General features: G+C 49.4%; 2 protein-coding genes across 4 annotated transcripts; one reads left to right on the forward strand and one right to left on the reverse strand.

The window, feature by feature from the left end:
• Nucleotides 1-1,300: 1,300 nt before the first annotated feature.
• PPP1R3D (protein phosphatase 1 regulatory subunit 3D) lies at nt 1,301-4,112 on the reverse strand. Its single transcript, XM_036420042.2, has one exon. The coding sequence runs from the start codon at nt 3,746-3,748 to the stop codon at nt 2,846-2,848; it is 903 nt and encodes a 300-aa protein (XP_036275935.1). The 5' UTR covers nt 3,749-4,112; the 3' UTR covers nt 1,301-2,845.
• An 80-nt stretch (nt 4,113-4,192) lies between these two features.
• Nucleotides 4,193-16,300, forward strand: FAM217B (family with sequence similarity 217 member B). 3 transcript variants are annotated; one of them, XM_045574996.1, is made up of 5 exons: nt 4,240-4,344; nt 4,788-4,870; nt 6,218-6,326; nt 6,424-6,509; nt 11,782-16,300. In XM_045574996.1, exon 5 carries the CDS (start codon nt 11,786-11,788, stop codon nt 12,938-12,940), a length of 1,155 nt encoding a protein of 384 aa, XP_045430952.1. In that variant the 5' UTR covers nt 4,240-4,344; nt 4,788-4,870; nt 6,218-6,326; nt 6,424-6,509; nt 11,782-11,785; the 3' UTR covers nt 12,941-16,300. The 3 variants fall into 3 exon arrangements, with proteins under 3 accessions (XP_036275933.1, XP_045430952.1, XP_036275931.1); XM_036420038.2 differs by having other exon boundaries at nt 11,785-16,300; XM_036420040.2 differs by lacking the exon at nt 4,788-4,870 and having other exon boundaries at nt 4,193-4,344.
• Nucleotides 16,301-17,607: the final 1,307 nt, after the last annotated feature.

Consider the following 17,607-nt stretch of genomic DNA (forward strand, 5'->3'; position numbering starts at 1 on the left):
CTTTTCTATCAATCATAGTGAAATTGGGTTCTGGGGTAGGTTTGAATACTGACTTTGCTATTTACCAGCGGTGGGACTTTAGGTGCAGTCCACTGTCTTCAACTAAAAAAAGGGGGATATTATCTACCAGATAGTGTAATTTTCAGAATTAAATACAGCACCTAGCACTGTGGGGAGGCAAATAAGAGAGGACACAGTGAATGTTAGTTTCCATCCCCTGTGTCCAAGGCACAATCCGGGGGGAGTCAGACACACAAGAGTACAATACTGTCTCATCCCCTGCAATCCCCTAGCAGTGGTGGGCAAACTGCGGCTTTCGAGCCGCGGTTTGCCGTTCTGTTGACTAATGAGTTTGTTGACCACTGTCCTAAAGCTTTCTTCGTATGTGACCTGGCACAAAATATTGCATTTCGGTTTCTCAAAGACATGCACAACTGTGCTATGGAAACTGAGGTACTAACATACAATAAAAAAAAACACAAAAAACATTTTTTGGGGCAAGATACTAAGATTGACTATTTAGGTAAGAATAAGACTTAACCATGAAATTATTTAAACAATCAAGAAGTTTCTAACATGTTTCTCTAATGAGACTACAAGTAAAACACATTCCAGCTAACAATTTGTGCACATACAATTTAATTTTAGGTCTGAGTGAAATAGCTTCAAAGTTTAAACATTAAAATATATTGTTTTTACTGATGATGCCCAGGCCCGCTGATGCCCAGGTCTGAGCAGGTGATCGGCTCCAGGCACACGAGCTGCCACCCCAGACAACCCAACAATTGCACAACCCACTACAAAATGTTAACATTTAAGCAATATAACTGTTTTAGAATCTGAAAGTTCTCGTTAAGCTGAACTTTATCAACTAGGCAAGTATATTTAATTTTTTAAAGGCACTCTGAGGTTCTTTTAATACTGAAGATATAATATTTACTTTATACTCCATGACTAGAACCTTTTGCCAAGTAATTTTACATTGATTATAAGATTGTCTCCATGCCTTTATACAATATATTTGGCAGCTCTAACCTTCGTACATGAATACTCTGGATAATTTCTTGCAATCTAGGTTGGGGTCAAGGACATAGCAGCCAAGGCCCTCACAGGCGTACTGACCTAATTGGACAGTTTGTTAAACAGGAAATGCAACCAGGCTTCTCTCTCTCTTGCAAGTCAATGGAGTGAACAACGCTAACAGCCAAAGCTTGTTCAATTTAATCACGACATTTTAAATAAAAATTCAGTCTTCTTAAATCAGAAAGTACTCCCTCTAGATCAGAAAGCCTTTTTTCTCTCTTGGAATTTTAAAAACACAAAAGTTGCCATTGTAAAAACCAAACTGGTTAAAAGGCAAAACTCACCCTTTACATACTAATTTAACAAATGTTAACAAGCATTTAAAATTCAGTTAGTTAACTGGTGACAGCTGTCACAATTTACCTCAGAGATTTCAACTGTGTCATAATTAAACTTCACAAGTCGGAGGCCTTGTCCACTCCGGCTGGATTTTCACACTTGAGAGCTAGCACCTGTTGTCAGAAAAACCATCACTCAGCACCAAAAGCAATCACCAGCCCCTTGCTGGAGTTTTAAGTCATTGTGGCACTCTGCAGGGGACAATGGCCTTGACTTCTTGGTTGGAGATATTAAAAAGAAAGAAAGAAAAGCATTTAATTTAAAACTGGGAAACAAGTCCCGACAATGTTAGAAACTCTGATCTGAAGGCACAAAGAATTAAGTTGGCAGGTAGCTGATAAAACGAGGTACATATAAATACAATTTAAAATAAAACCTAGGCATATACTGTAAGTACAATTTAAAACATTTAAGAAGTATAAATATTTGTCAATTATTTTTCCTCTAGTGCTCTGGCTATTGCTGAACAAACTTTCTAATTCCACTTGGCATCCTGGCTTCTGAAAGATGAGTGCTGGGATCTCCTGATGCTTAAGAAGACAGAATCATCTTGATCATCAAAAAGGTATTTGAAAAGGGCATCTGTCTGAAATTGTTCATAACTTAAGGCAGAGTTTCTTATCCTGTTTAGGTAGTTCCAACCCTAAACAGAATTGCCTGATAACATGCGATACCTAATTATCAAGTAGGTGCAAGAGAAGTGTGAGGCGTGAGAAGACACAGGGGCTGTTCTAACATTCTAAGTGTGTTCTCTCTCAGCTGGGATGTAGGCGACACAGCTTCCCCCGGGCAGCCTAAATTCCCAGGAATGGTGGTGATGACTGATGAGGCATACATTGCTTGCCTATAAATAGTTTTTTCCACGGTGAGAAGTCCACAAACATTGGCAAGCTCAGGTTTTCCTTGTCCCAGGGCAGGAATGCCTCAAGGAACCATGATGGGGGTCACACTGGGGCACAAATACACAAACTGGTTTCTCTTTTAGCTTATTAAATCCAGAATGCTCCGGGAAAGGCATCCACTAGGGATCAAGCTCCCAGCATCTCAATAATAAGTAACACCTACGTGTACAGAGACCTAATCAGGGCACATGCAAAAGCAATCCGGCCTTCCTAGCTGGAGGATGCAGGCCTTTTCCAGAAACCCAGTCGGAAACCAACACCCCTGCACTACCCACCCGCACTGCCCCAGCTTGTTACACACTAGGCCTCTGGCCACCCGAGGCTCCATTTTACAGCTGACACAGACGTTTCAAGTAGGTGGCAGATAGCCACTGCCAGGGGCCCCTCAGCAGGACGTGAGGTCAGGTTTAGGTGTGGGGACGGAGTGCAGGGAAGAGCAGCTGCCTCTGCCGTGAGCGCCCCGCTAGGAAGTGGCAGCAGGTGTGGCTACGGAGCAGCAGCGCCGGGTCCGGGCCCGGGGCTCAGATGAAGTGGATCCAGCTCTCCTCACACTCCCCCCGGGGCATGTGCAGCTCGTGGTTGCGGCACGTGAGGCTGTAGTCGCGGCCATCGTTGTTATCCCAGTGCTCGGCGCCGGCCACGCGGTAGCGCACAGCGAAGTGCACGCGGGAGCCCCGTGCCAGCAGGAAGGGTGGCACCGGGAAGCCAAAGGTGAAGACGTCCTCGGTGCCCTCCGAGCCCGCGGGGCCCCGCCACCGGGCCGCGGCCTCGAGCGCGCTGCGCCAGTCGGAGAAGGTGTAGCGCACCGCCACCTGCTTCTCGAAGGCCACGTTGCGCACGCGCACCGAGCCGCTGACGCCCAGGTCGGAGCAGGTGACCCGCTCCAGGCACACGAGCTGCCGCCGCAGGCGCTCCCCGAAGTCGGCCCCCTCGATGGGCGGCGGGAAGTCCGGCACCAGACACTGCAGGGTGAACTCCAGGTCCTGGCGGCTGCAGCACAGGTCCGAGTTGATGTCGAGCCGCGACAGCACGTGCAGCGGCACCGAGGGGTCGTCGCCCGCGTTGAACACCTTGACCTGTGTCAGCTCCAGGCCCAGGGCGTCGGCGAAGCGCACGCGGTGCTGCCTGCAGTCCGGCCGGCACGCCGCGCCAGGGGCGCCCGCGGCCTTCTGGCGGCGCTCGGGGGAGCTGGGCAGCGAGTGAGCCCGCCGCGTGATGATGGGGCGCAGGCTGGGGTCGCAGCCTGAGCCTGCCTGTGCAGGTGGCGGCGGCGGCGCGCGCCCCGAGCTCCAGGGGGGCCGGCAAGGCCGCTGCTCCGGGGTCGCGCCGCCCACCAGGTCAGAGAGGCAGCTGAGGCTCCGCGGGGCGGACTTCCGGGACCCCAAGCCGCGGGGCAGGATCGCGGGATCCGAGTTTCTGGACATGGCCCAGCAGGCCCCCGGAGATGGGGATATGAATCAGAGGGGCAGCCTCCCGACCCCGCCTCCAATACCTCGGCGGCGTCCCCAGCCGTGCTCAGAAGGCCCCGGTGTCCGCTGGAACCACGCCCCGAGGGAACCCTGGCCCCGCCGCGCCTCCCCTCCTCTGCCGCCGCGCCCCTCGAGTCCTCTCCCAGGTCTCCCGTTAGTTGCAGCGAAAACAGAGCTTGTTTCCCAAGAGACGAATGCTGTCTCCAGAGCAAGCTTTTCGGGGCCACCCGTGGAGCGTGCGGCGGCTCCGTCTCCTGGAGGGTTCTTAGAGGAAGGCTGCATTGGTGGAGCGGCCCCTCCCACCTCCCCGGTCGCCACTTCACTTACATGGCTGCAACTGTCTGGGCGCTACTTCCCTGGAGCCTCCGCCCCGCCCCGGCCCGGCCCTCGTGACGCCGCCTCCGCGCGGGCTCCCGCGGTCCAGAGCGCAGCCCGGGAGCCAGGCCGGCTGCGCGCCCCCGCGGACGTGCACAGCCGCACGGCTTCCCCGCTAGGGCGCTGCGAAGGAAGACTGGCGGCCTCGTCACGTGTCCTCGGCGATCCAGAAACAGGTCTGATCAATTTCTGTCTGCGTCTGCCAGGCCCGCGCGTCTATAGATCATAGATCCGAGTCTGCACAAACGGAAGACAAGGAAAATGCATGCTGCGGGTCCTTGGGTTTATGGGTTACTGGTGGCTGGGAGGGAGGGGTTGCAGGTGCTGGCCCCCAAGCTCATGTTAAGCCTCTAGGCTGGCCAGCTCTTTGTACATATGCTCTGCTGCCTGGACCCTCGGCTGAACTAAGGGAGCCTCGCGGTATAGATAAGCGTCTCATCCACACATCACCCACAATGCTTTGCTGCCCAGGACCGCCAGCCAATTTCTGGGGGGCGGGGCAGTCCTGCTGCTGTTCCTCTCTAGAAGCCAAGCCCCTAGCCTGGAGGAAGATGTGGGAAAAGAGTTAACACCCCGTGATGAATTATGCAGCTATCCTTATTCGGAAGCGTTTTTGCAGCCCAAATCTTGGACTTTTAGCTTTGTTCCGAGGCAAGCCTGAACCAACCCCGAGCTTTTTTCTGCATCCTCAGGGCCCTGTGGGTATGTTTCTCCTGAACTTTGTGCAAAAAAGCAGAAGCCTGGAGCAGTTTGGGGCCAGGAATTCTAGAGGGTTCCTTTTTACTGCCCAGAGCAGAAAGAACACCAAGCTAATGCATCCTGTATATATAAAATCAATCAAGCCTGTTGATTTTGGCATAACTCATTAATTGTGAGAACACAGATGAGATTTTTATTACCATCACGTGTAAACTGACCAAAAAGTTTTTTTTGTGAAAAGTAACACAGCAAAATTCCAGGAAGAAAATAAAGACCTTTTATAACCCACCTCCTTCCAGGTGGGCGGCTGTTATTAGAGTATTCACTTTCAAATCAGGGCACTTTAGGCCACTCAAAATAAGAGGCAATAGCAGCACTGTGTGGTCTGAGTCAACAGACTTTCACAAAGAAATAAGACGATGTGATATTGTATTAATAGACTGATAATCTTTTAATGGGTTGATGTGTTAGTGGGAATGGAAAGGGAGCTTCCTCAATAGAGCTTAAGCTCCATGGGAGTTGGGACATTGCCACAATCCTGTCATTTTCTAAGCACTTCTATCATTATTTGTGAATGAATGAATGATTGGATATGGGAGCTTTGGAGTGATACCTGACCTTAGCTTCACAATTTCCTCAATGTGTTATTTCCAAAGAGACTGTGTGTGTGTGTGTGTGTGTGTGTATGTGTGTGTGGTGTGAATCCATTTGCAGCATTTATAGCAGATGATCTGGTATCCAATATCCACTGTGAAAATAAGATAGAAAAAATTAAACTTTAAACATAAAACAATCTCTCCCATCAATATTTTAATGCTGTACAAAGTTTTAAAAACAAGCTAGTGAAAACCAACCCACTCTGGATACAGTACCATGTACAATAAATACTGACTATGCTGGCTTTGGCAGCATACATCCACAAGCAGACTGATGCAGAGAGGCTTAGCATAGACCCTGGGCAAGGATCATATGCAAATTTTGAAATTTATGAAGCGTTCCATATTTTTAGAAACAAACTTGTAGACACAGAGAACAAATTATAGTTGCCAGATGGGAAGGGAGTGGGGGGATGGGTGAAAAGGGGAAGAAATTAAGAAGTACAAACTACAAGTTATAAAAGTGGTCCCAGAGATATAAAGTACAGCATAGGGAATATAGTCAACAGTATCCTAATAACCATGTCTGGTGTCAGATAGGTACTGGACTTTCTGGGCTGATCACTTGATTGATAAGTTATATAAATGTCTAATCACTATGTCATATGGCTGAAACTAATACAATATTGTATGTCAATGATAATTGAAAAATGATTTTAAAAAGTACTTATTGACTGATTTCTGTTGCTTATAGTTCCAGTGGTAAAGAGTCTCTTCAAAATATAAGAGGAATAAAGAAGTCACCTCCCCACCTTTCATCATCTAACAAATTGAGCAAGAATATTTCAAGCACAACAGAGAAGGTGATGTAACCGGTGGAGGATCTTACTTAGACTTGTTCTGGTTTTTGCTTATTTCTTGTGTGTTCGTGTTATTTATTACTGTCTGTCTGGTTTTTAGACAGCGCGAGCAACCCTAGATGATGACCAGCCCTGTGATTTTTTCAAGAAAGGGAATAGGGTGAGTGAATCTCACCAGAATAGCAGGTAAACAGTTTTCATATAACTGCTGTATTTTGTAAAATTGTGATATGTCAATTCCAGACTGACTGTGTGTGGCTGGGAAGGAAATAGTATGTCTGTGGATAAGAAACATGCACCTATATTTTTATCTAGCAGGAATGAATGGGCAAGTGGCTTTAAACATGACTAGGTGCATATCCACTACCCATTTTCTCCCATTCTCTCCGCCCCTCTTATCTGATGTTGGTGCTGAGAAGTACCGTGTTTCCCCAAAAATAAGACATCTCCGAAAATAAGACCTAGCGCATGGAAAGATAAGACATCCCCTGAAAATAAGACCTACCGCAACTTTGGGAGAAAAAATTAATATAAGACACTGTCTTATTTTCGGGGAAACAGGGTATTATTCTTAGTGAAATGCTATGTCCTTGGTAAGTAAGTTGAAAGGAAAATATTGTCAATGCGGATATGGGATCCTTCCTTAGAGTGAATTACCCTGGGAAGAATCGGGTGCTCTTCTAGCCAAGCACACTGTTCAGAAGTTCCCTCTACCCACCACGACCAGACAGTGCTAACCGTCTTTTCATTCTTATTGTATCTTAAGACACCATGCAACTCCATCCTTTTAAATACAGAATTCCTGTTTCCTGTTTAAATGCTAATGAGCCTTTGGTTAAAGGTACAGGTTGTATATTCTACACTTCTTCATATTAAGACTAGGGGCCCAGTGCATAATTTCATGCACCTTGAAAGGAACTGTGGGCCTGAGGTTGTGGTAAGCACAGGGGCATGTCTCGCCCATTCTCTGCACCCCTGCCTGGCCCCACCTGGCACAGCCCCTGGTCCCCTGTCTGCCAATAGCCCTGCTGCTGCCGCTGCCAATCCCACGCATTGATTGTGCCTGCCCTGCTCGCATCCGCTGAAGGCAGGAAGCGATTGGAGCCAGTGCCAGCAGCAGGTGTGAGCAAGGCCAGAGCCGTCAATGGGTGCGAGTGGCAGCTACGATCGCCCCTCTAGAGCAGAGGGAGGTGGAGAAGTCCTCAGGGGTGATCAGCAGTCCCGATCGCCCCTCTAGAGCAGAGGGAGGTGGAGAAGTCCTCAGGGGTGATCAGCGCCAACAGCTGCCTCTCACACCTGCTGACGGCTCCAAGAAATTGGGACTGGCGCCGGGCACTGGCAGCAGGTGCGAGTGATGACTCTGGCATCAACTGTGGGTTGAGTGGGGCCATCACCAGCAGCAGGCGTGAGAGGTGGCTGCCAGCCCTGATCTTCCCTTAGGAGCAAGGGGAGGTGGACAAGCCCTGAGGGGCAATTGGGGTTGGCATCTACTGCTTATACATACTGATGGAGCCGAGCAATCTGGGCTGGTGCTGGGCACTGGTAGTGGGTATGAGTGGTGGCTCCGGCACTGGCAGTGGTGCAAGTGGGGCTGATGCCACAGCAGGTGCAAGTGCCAGGCAGGACTGCAGTGTGTGGGAGCAAAGAATTTTCAGTAACCACCAGAGGCTTGCTCCAATGACAGTGACCGGTGCCCCGCCTTGGTCTGGTGCCCCTGCTCACCTGCTCCACCATCCTGCCACAGCCAATGCCTGTCATTTTCTTCACACATCAGCTGGTGGTCAGTGCACACCATAGAGACTGGTTGTTTGGTTGTTCGGTTGTTCCACTGTTCAGTCTATTTGCATGTTAACCTTTTATTATATAGGACTAGAGGCCCAGTACATGAAATTGTTGCAATTGAGGGGCTCAGCCCGACCTGCACCCTCTCATAATCGGGACCCCCTGGGGGATGTCTGACTGCCAATCGGACAGCCCTCTCACAATACAGGACCACTGGCTCCTAACCGCTGGCCTGCCTGCCTGATCACCCCTAACCACTCGCCTGCCTGCCTGATCGCCACTAACCCCTCTGCCTCTGCCTGATCTCCCCTAACCTCTGCCTGTCTGCCTCATCCACCTAACCACTCACTTGCCTATCTGACTGCCCCTAACCACTCAGCCTGCCTACCTCATCCCCTCTAACCACTTACTTGCCTGCCTGCCTGATCACCCCTAACCACTTGCCTGCCTGCCTCATTGCCCCTAACTGCTCACCTGCCTGCCTCATTGCCCCTAACCACTCGCCTGCCTGCCTGATCACCCCTAACCCTCTGCCTCTGCCTGATCTCCCCTAACCTCTGCCTGCCTGCCTCATCCCCCTTAACCACTCGCCTGCCTGTATGACTGCCCCTAACCACTCTGCCTGCCTACCTCATCCCCCCACTAACCACTCGCTTGCTTGCCTGATCACCCCTAACCACTCTGCCTGCCTGATTGCCCCTAACACCTCTGCCTGCATACCTGATTGCCCCTAACCACTCATCTGCCTGCCTCATTGCCCCTAACCACTCAGCTGTCTGCCTTATTGCCCCTAACTGCTCACCTGCCTGATCATCCCTAATTGCCTCTGCTTTGGCCCCCGCTGCTGCGGCTTTGTCTGGAAGGACATCTGGAATGATGCCCAGAAGGTCATTCGGTTGTCTGGTTTAATTAGCATATTATGCTTTTATTATTGTATACTTAAGTTGGCTCAGATTCCCCACCAGCTAGTAAATTCTATAAAATATGCCTTTTACATCTTGTTTACACTTCATTTAAAACAGGCACATAAGAGGAAGCCATGGATTTTCCTCATGAATGTTACCCTGTTTCCCCGAAAATAAGACAGTGTCTTATGTTAATTTTTGCTCCCAAAGATGCGCTAGGTCTTATTTTCAGGGGATGTCTTATTTTTCTATGAAGAAGAATACGGTACACATTTATTGTTAAATGGAAATAAAGGAAATTTATTACCTGTATACGGTAATAAAACCAGACAAACTGAATCCTACAGTATCAAGAATTTACTCATTTATTCAATGACAATCATGTCATCATCTTCTGGAACATATCATAATAATCCAATTCCTGAATTTCCTGGTGAAGTTCTTATGACTCCATTTCTTTCAGAATCAGTGGACCAAATTTCTCATGTTTAGCAATAGCACTGTCTTTAAATGAGTACTTCTTGTCAAGGTAGCCTGCTCGCAGTGCATTTGCAATGCAACTGTCAGTGATTTTCTCCTATGAATTCTTCACCCAAGTCACAAGTTCTTGCAGTTTAGGTTTCACAAAGTTTCCACGCTATTTCTCTCCATTCTATTTTCAATGTAGTCATTAATTTCCATGCGCAAATTGTCTTTGAATGGCTTGTTTATTGCAATATCAAGAGTCTGAAGATAGCTCGTCATTCCTGCAGGAATCATTATCTGATCTATTTTTCTTTCATGAAGAAATGTCTTCATGTCTTTAGCGCAGTGAGTGCTGGCTGCATCCCAGATTAGCAGACCTCTTTGGCTCCCTCGCATAATAAGCGGCAGCATTAAATCGACCCACTTCCTTATAATTGCTTGTGTGGCCAGGCTTTTTCAGTTTCAAGAATAAAAATGCTCAAACCACGTTCAATCTTTTCCTTCTTGCCCTTAGAAATGATTAAAGGTGGGATTTTAGTGCCATCCAGACGAATTGCCAAAATACAGGAAACACGTGCACTTTCTTAAGCAGTGGAGGGAATGTACACTAAGGAGGCACCCTGCTGTTCAATTGTTGTTTGAGATGATTGGCCCATAAACACTGCAGTTTCATCCATAGCAATCATGTTGGAAAGATTGTATTGTTTTTAGAGAAGTCAGCATCATCAATAAAGGACTTGAATGCAAGTGCTCGCTTAATAACTTGAGTATCTTCCAACCTAAACAATGTTGTACCAGTAGATCTTCTTAAAGACAGTTCACATTGCTGAAGGAAATTATCCAGCCAGTGTTGTGATGCTTTGAAGTCTTCGGGGGCTATGTCAAACTGTGGTGCCATTGCAAGGGCAAATTCTTGAATCTGAGCCCTATTCACAACCAAAGCCTCTGCTCTCCTGTCAACAACCCATTCACAGATCAGGTCTTCCAGCTCAGAAAATAATGGTTGCCGACCCGATCCACACTTGTGCTTTTCAGCATTTCCCTTGTCCACTTGTTCAATGAGGTTACCATACTCTGCTCACCATTTTCGGACCAATCGGATACTCAGCATCTTCTCTTTGCAGAAAGCAGTAAGATTTTGGCCCCAAGAGTCTTCCACGATTCCTTTCTTGTACTCCACTTTCTTTTTGCGCTCATTTCTAGGGGTAAAAAAAGGAATTGGAGTATCAAGGTGGGGGGAGGGGGATCACTTAAAATGACACAGGGGGGATCAGAGAGGGGAATCAAAATGGCACAGGAGAATCAGAGGGGGGATTACCATTTTAGTAACCCCTTTTGATCCTCCTGTGTCATTTTGATTGCCCCCTCTGATCCTCCTGTGTCATTTTAAGTGATCCCCCTCCCCCCATCCCTGTGCCACTGAACACCTTCACCAGACATCCCCCCTACCCCTTTATCAGACATTTACCCCCTGGGGCCTGCCTGGGGACTGTCACTGGGCTTGCTGGGGCCTGGATCTGGGCTGGAGCAGGGTCTGCCACTGACTGAGAACCTTCAGTCATCATGAGGGCAGCCGCGAGCATCAGGTAGTGTCACCAGAGACAGACCAGCACTCACCACCTTTGCTGCGTCCTGTCCACTCTAATCCATTCTCCTGTTCTACACGCATCTGCAGAAGTCTCCTCTCTCCCACCCCGCGCTCACCACTCACTCTGACCTCCGCTCCGCCTCCACACAGCAGAGACGTCAGGACTCCGTGTATCATCACTGGTTGCTAGACGCCAGTGGGGGCAGCCCTAGTGACCAGTTTATGGTAAATTAATTTTCATTCTGAGACAGAGCCTAGGGGGGGCCTTTTTTTCGGGGGGATGCCTTATATTTCACTCAGAAGAAAACCTGTAAGTAGGTCTTATTTTCGGAGGATGTTTTATTTTCGGGGAAACACAGTATTAAACATCGCTCATCACTAACAGAACAGGCTGAGAATTCTTCAACAGATTCTTTCCATACCAGCGGTTTTCAAAGTACACACAGTGGCCTAGGATAATAATCTGAGCCCTTAAGAAATGCTGGTAAATGATATAAAATAGAATCCGTGCAGGCATGTGTGACACCTGTGTTGATTGTATGGCCTTTCCAGAACCGGATGTAAATTGACTAGGCCTGCTTGCCAGGGAGCTGCAGGGCCTGCCTTTGGCCCTGGCCCTGGCCAGAATCTGCTGGCCAGGTGGTTCTGAGGGGAGGGGCAGGCAGGCAGTGTCTGTCCTGGTACTGGGTACTAAGAACCGCAGTTTTGTTTCTCACAGCAGCATGGAAGCCGGCCGGTCTTGGAATAAAGTGCCACGTTGGAAGAATTCTTCAGGGAAAAGGCAGAGCGAGTCCGGAAGCCTCTCTGCTCCTTCCAGGCCAAAGGGCAGCCTCCCCCGCCTCTCCCCTCTGGCTGGGGAGGAGCTTGGCGAATGCATTTCCCCAGAAGGTAAAGCCGAAAGGAGTCGTCGGGGGGCCGGCTGTCGGGGAGCCTCGGGGAACAAGCTGCTGCTGGACTTCCAGTCGCTGAGGCTCATGAAAGAGGACTCAGAGGAGGACAGCGCCAGCGACCTCTCGGACTCGGAGCGGGTCCCTGTCCCCCCTTCCCCACGCTCACCTCCAGACCTACATCTGCGTGCCGAGGAAATCGACCCGGTCTACTTCGACCTTGACCTTCAACCAGGCCAGGGTCACGCCAGGCCGGAATACTACTACCCCGACTTCCTCCCGTCACCTTGCAACTCCTGGGACTTGCGGGACATGGCTGTGCTCGCCAACACGGAGCACAGGCCGGTCCCTGGGCCCCGAGCAGGAGGGCTTCTGGGGAAGTACGTGCAGCGGCTGGTGCAGCTCGAGTGGCTGCAAATCCTGACTGTCCAGGGCGAGAGAGCACGGGCAGCCAAAGCCCGGCTGTCCCCCGCGCCCGGGACCTTGCCTGGGCCCGCGGGGCCTCTGAAGAGCCCAGGGAGAAGCAAGCCCCTGGGCAGCGCTGGGTCCAAGCCCCGCCAGGACGGCGCCCCCAGGTCGGGCTCTTCTCGGAAGAAAGGTGCTCCCCACGAGGGCCACCCGACCTACTGCTGGCTGGAGACATCCGCTAAGTCCCCGGATGTGCCTGTGCCGGGCCCCAGCAGGTTGTGCCCTCAGAAGCATGCCCTGGGCACTCGGGAAGAAGAGAAGAGGAGCGGCAGGAGCCCGCGGCCGCGCTCCGACCTGGCCAGCAGCAACAGCAGCCGCCGGCTGGAAAGCAGCAGTAATCTCCGCGGCCCGGCGCCCCCCGGGAGCCTGGACACAGCAGACCCCCCCAAGGCCTCCAGAATGCAAGCACACGCAAATCCGAGGAAAAAGGGTAGCGCAGATAACTGTGGTCAGGCCTCCCTGGCCGGTGAGAAAAAACTCAAAACAAATGGAGGAAAGCAAAACCCACGCAAATTCAAATAACATCCGAGATGGTGAACTGCGAAGACCCGCAGAACCCTGAATATGGAGGCCCCCCGAGAGTGACAGGATGTGAATGTCAAGAAACAGTATGACTGCCACTTCGGGGCGCCTGGTTCTTCAGTACCCCTTCCGGTGTGCTCCTACCAAAGGCGTCTTGGGAAGCCTTCCTTCATGTCGATAATCTTAAGCAAATGATAGCCATTGGATAGAACTGACCCAGGTCTGTGCCATGACAAGGAGCGAAGTGACATCTCCCCGAGGAGAGGTAACGGAGCCGGTGGGCAGCTGAGGAGAGCAGAGCCAGATGTTGAGCTGCACTTGCCCTTCATGAGAACAGTGCCCGCAGTCTAACACTGCCCGGCAGCAGTGTCCTAGGTGGTCAGTGCCAGACGTTAGTGTCCGAGATGGTCAGGGCACTCTCTTTTGTCCCCAGCATGAGCCAGCCAAGCAGAAGCTCGGTCCAACTCAGTCGATTGGGGAGCATGGATTTTGAGCAAAATCATTTATTACAAAGCCACCTGCTATACAGAGACCACAGAATCTAGTGTTTTCATATATTTTCCTGGACATTAGTTTTAAAAAAGCAACATCTTAAATTTGTGTTCTCTAAGGTGGGTGGGAGGTCTGTGAGTGAGCGTGACATGCTGTGTGGAGAGCCAGCATGGGATATGTGGCACCCCAACCCTGAAGAGGCGCCACGGGGTAAGAGTTTGTGGACGAAGGGCCTATGAGCTGGAAACGCATGGAACCACTTGGAGTGTAACAGCTATTACAGTACTAATTTGGGGCCCAGATCCTGCTGTCTGACCTCAAAGTAATGATCTTTTTAGTTCACAAGAGCAGGATTTCAGAACCTTGCTCAGGTGGGGGCAGAGTGGGCAGTGGGTGAGGGTGGAGGTCCTGGCAACCTTACTGGCCCCGTGGCTGCTGACATCTGAGGCTTCTTGCTTCACTGCAGTTCCGCCTCATCCATGTGTCCCTGGACTGTGCCGTGAGGTCCTGCTGATGTTTGTGGGAATAGCTCTCAAACCTTTGTTTGACTACTTTTTGCTGTACAGTATGTTTTCAAATTTACCTTTAAAATTTTTTATTGTTGACACTATTACAGATGTCCCCATTCCCCTCATCCTTTGCCCACTTCCGCCCTGCCCCCTCCCCCTTCCCTCTGGCCATCACCACGCTGTTGCCTGTGTCTATGAGTTATGCGGAAGTTATAGCCTCAGTTATACGTGTTCTGAGGCTAAGCCCTTCACATTCTCTCATCCAGTCCCCCTCCTCCTCCTCCTTCTCCCCTCCAACAACTGTCAGTCTGTTCATGTATCCATGCCTCTGTTTCTATTTTGTCAGTTTATCTTGCTCATTAGATCCCACATAGGAGTGAGATCATATAGTATTTGTCTTTCTCTGACTGGTTTATTTCACTTTAGTCTAATACTGTGCATGTATGTTTAATGATGGTAGCTGATTTTAACCCTTTAAAAGAATATTCTGTTTACATGTTTCTATGTTTTCACCTTTGGGGCAGATGAAAAATGTGGCTCTCTCATTTGAAAATATCTAATAGTTTGCAGACTTTTCCCTTAGCAGTCAATGTCAGCTAAGGTGTTTTCTAAGTTAACAGCATAAGGACAAAATACACATAATTAAAATAAGAGGCAAATGTTAAATATTAAGATCCTGTTTTAAATCTGATTTGTCATACTAAATAACAGATAAAATTTTTATGATAGGTTTTTTTTCTTCCCAGACTTTATTTTCACATATTTCCAGATCCTCTCTTATATTCTTTACCCCCCCCCCACCCCCCGAGAAAGGCAAGCTCTTACCTGAGATCTTACACCGTTTTACACAGACATGCCGTACACATTACTTCCCCAGTCACTAGCGTCCTTTTGTCCCAGGCTAAGTGCTGTGTTTGAAAGCATAGAGACCCTTCCTTTCTTCCTGGGCTTCCCGAGTGTACCCCCTGCCCCGCTGGCTGCCCTGCTCCTGTGAGCGCGGTAGTTAGGGGTCCTTTAAACAGGCCAGCAGGTGCTCATGCTTCCTTCTCTGCCAGGTTTTTACCCAGCTCTTTAGGAGATTCCGGCCAATAAATCTTTGTAAGCCCGTGACACACGTGTGTGCTCCTGATGCTAACATGGAAAGGTTCACGCAGAGTTGATGCCTAGCCTGGCATGGTGTCCATCCAAGTGGGTGTCTCCGGGCACCTGCAGGGGGAGGCCAACCTGCTTCACTTTGCTGGCGCCTGCGGTCTGAGCTGAGGTCCATCACACTTAAGAAACTTAGAGGTAACATTGCGGATGTTACATGTGTTCTGTGAATTGAAGGTGGTTACTTAATTTGGGGAGCAGTCATGATGTCACATGACAGGGCAGTTTTTAAAGACTGAAAAAGTGGGTTGGCTTGCTTCCCCTTTTGCCTCAGGCTGATGGTTTATTTTAATCATTATTGTTGCCATGGGGTCAGAGCTCCTAATGACTATGCAGGTGATTAGCGAACATGAGCACACTTCTGGTTTTATAATTTTTTAAAAATATCTACTTATTGATTTTTAGAGAGGAAAGGAGAAGGATAGAGAGATGGAAATATCGACGCGAGAGAAGCATCGGCCGGCTGCCTTCTGTCTGCCACTCACAGGGAATGGAGCCCACAACCTGGGTACGTCCCCAGACTGGGAATCGAACCAGCAACTTCCTGGCCCATGCGTCATTGCTCACCCACTAAGCCACACCAGCTGGTTTTATGATTTCTGACCACAGATCTAACACGTCTGAATGCACCAAATGCCACAGATGAATGCCCTGCCGTGGTCTTCAAGCGGGTAATGTGGGAAAGTGGAAGTGTGAGCTCATTCAGTTCAAGTCTAAGCCACTGAGTTTCCTAGTGAATAGTCATGTGTTTCTAATAAGTGCCTCTCATATCTGGGGAGTTGTTTACATACAAGTTGCATTTAGACAAATTAAAACAACCCAAAGGGAAACAAAGTAACCAAAAAGTTGAGAGAATGTAAGAAGAATGAGTTAGGCTTAGATCAGGCAGTGGGGAAAGTTTTAACATAAAAATGATCTACAAAAATATACCAGAATTATCTACAATTGTTTACATTTAGATGGTTTCTCAAAACTTTACTGACTAAATTGGCTGAAGGTTGAGTCGATTAAGTTTGGGTGGCATTGTGTGCTAAAGACAGAGAGATGGGGAGAAGCTACTGTGGGCCTGTGACAGCTAACAGCTACAGGAAGACGTTCGGAGTGGTCCCAGGCCTCTTCCTTTCCAAAAAGACGTAAGACTTTCTACCTTCCACGGCATAAACATTGCCCATTTATGCTTTCTTTTATGCTCACTTACTTGATCAGCTACGTAAAAATATAAACCTCTTGGTGGTACTGTATTTCATGTAACAGAGAAGTATTATTTATTCATGACATGGACAGAGACCATTCCAAACAGCCGGAAAACATTCAGCATGTTTGCTATTAGGATCACTATTGTATGCTTGCTTTTGTACACAATAAAATAGATACTCTGTGTCTCTGTGAATCTGCATTTTTCCTTTCCCCGAGATCAGTGGACAGTAGAAAAACCCTGTCTGGACTCTCTGAGATGGTTTGCTTTGCTCTCAATGCAGCTTTCCTGTGGGTCTTCCTCCTCTCTCCTGGGCTACATCAAAGAGGTGCTGAGGAGAGGCTGGCCCAGCTCCCTTCTAACATGAAGCAGCATCCACAGCGGCAGGGTGGGCTGTGCATTTCAATGAGATAGGAACATCGGTCAGCTGCCTCCTGCATGCCCCGTCCTGGGGATCGAGCCCACAACCCGGGCATGTGTCCTGACCAGGAATGAGCCGTGACCTCCTGGTTCATGGGTTGACACTCAAACTGGAAGCCAGGCGGCGGGGTGGGGTGGGCAGTTTTGAGCAGCTACCATACCAGTTCTTGTGAGGGGCCCTTTGCTCCTCTTCTCAGCTCCCTCTGACAATGAGATCTATGCCTCTGAGTCTACCAGTTAGTGGCTGCTCATAGCTTTGGGGGCATTAAACAAAATTCAACCGAGCAATTTTTAAGAACCTTATTGGCTTCATTCAATGATTCATGAATTGGGTAGCACCCTTCTGGCAGATGGAAGGGAGCTCCGAGGAGCTGTGTGGAAGGAAAGGCTTGTAAGGCAGGAGGGGCGGGAACAGGATTACACTGTGCAGCTCCATGGTTGGTGGTTGCCAGCTCACCCACAGGGATCTGTTGGGCAGATGACCTGCCTGTGCTGATCAGGAGACTCCTGATTGGCTGGTTGAAAAATGCCATTTCTAAGCAGCAGCATCCAGGCCGGGAGCAGCCAGGCCTGGAGCAGCAGCAGCCAGGCCAGGAGTGGCAGTGGCCAGACCCGGAGCAGCTGGTTGTGGAGCAGCAGCTGGTTGTGGAGCGGACCAGAGCAACAGAGGCCAAGCCTGGAGCAGCCAGGCCTGGAACAGCTCGCTCCTTGCCTGCTCACGCCCCAGGGCTACCTCTCAGACATGGCTGGAAACTTTTGGGGGAACTTGAGGGTCTGCTGAATCAAGTGACGAAGGCTTAGATCTGTATGTGTTAATTTAGTTTAGCGCTGGGGTGTTGATCTGTGAGTGCCTTGTGTGGGGCCTGGATGAGGTTGGTTGATCTATTTGGAAGTGTCTTTTG

This window comes from Pipistrellus kuhlii, unplaced genomic scaffold, assembly GCF_014108245.1.
Source record: "Pipistrellus kuhlii isolate mPipKuh1 unplaced genomic scaffold, mPipKuh1.p scaffold_m20_p_60, whole genome shotgun sequence".
Taxonomy (NCBI): Eukaryota; Metazoa; Chordata; class Mammalia; order Chiroptera; family Vespertilionidae; genus Pipistrellus; species Pipistrellus kuhlii.

Coding starts and splice junctions, on each gene's coding strand:
- FAM217B (XM_036420040.2), top strand. CDS start 11,786: ATGGAAGCCGGCCGGTCTTGGAATAAAGTGCCACGTTGGAAGAATTCT.
- PPP1R3D (XM_036420042.2), bottom strand. CDS start 3,748: ATGTCCAGAAACTCGGATCCCGCGATCCTGCCCCGCGGCTTGGGGTCC.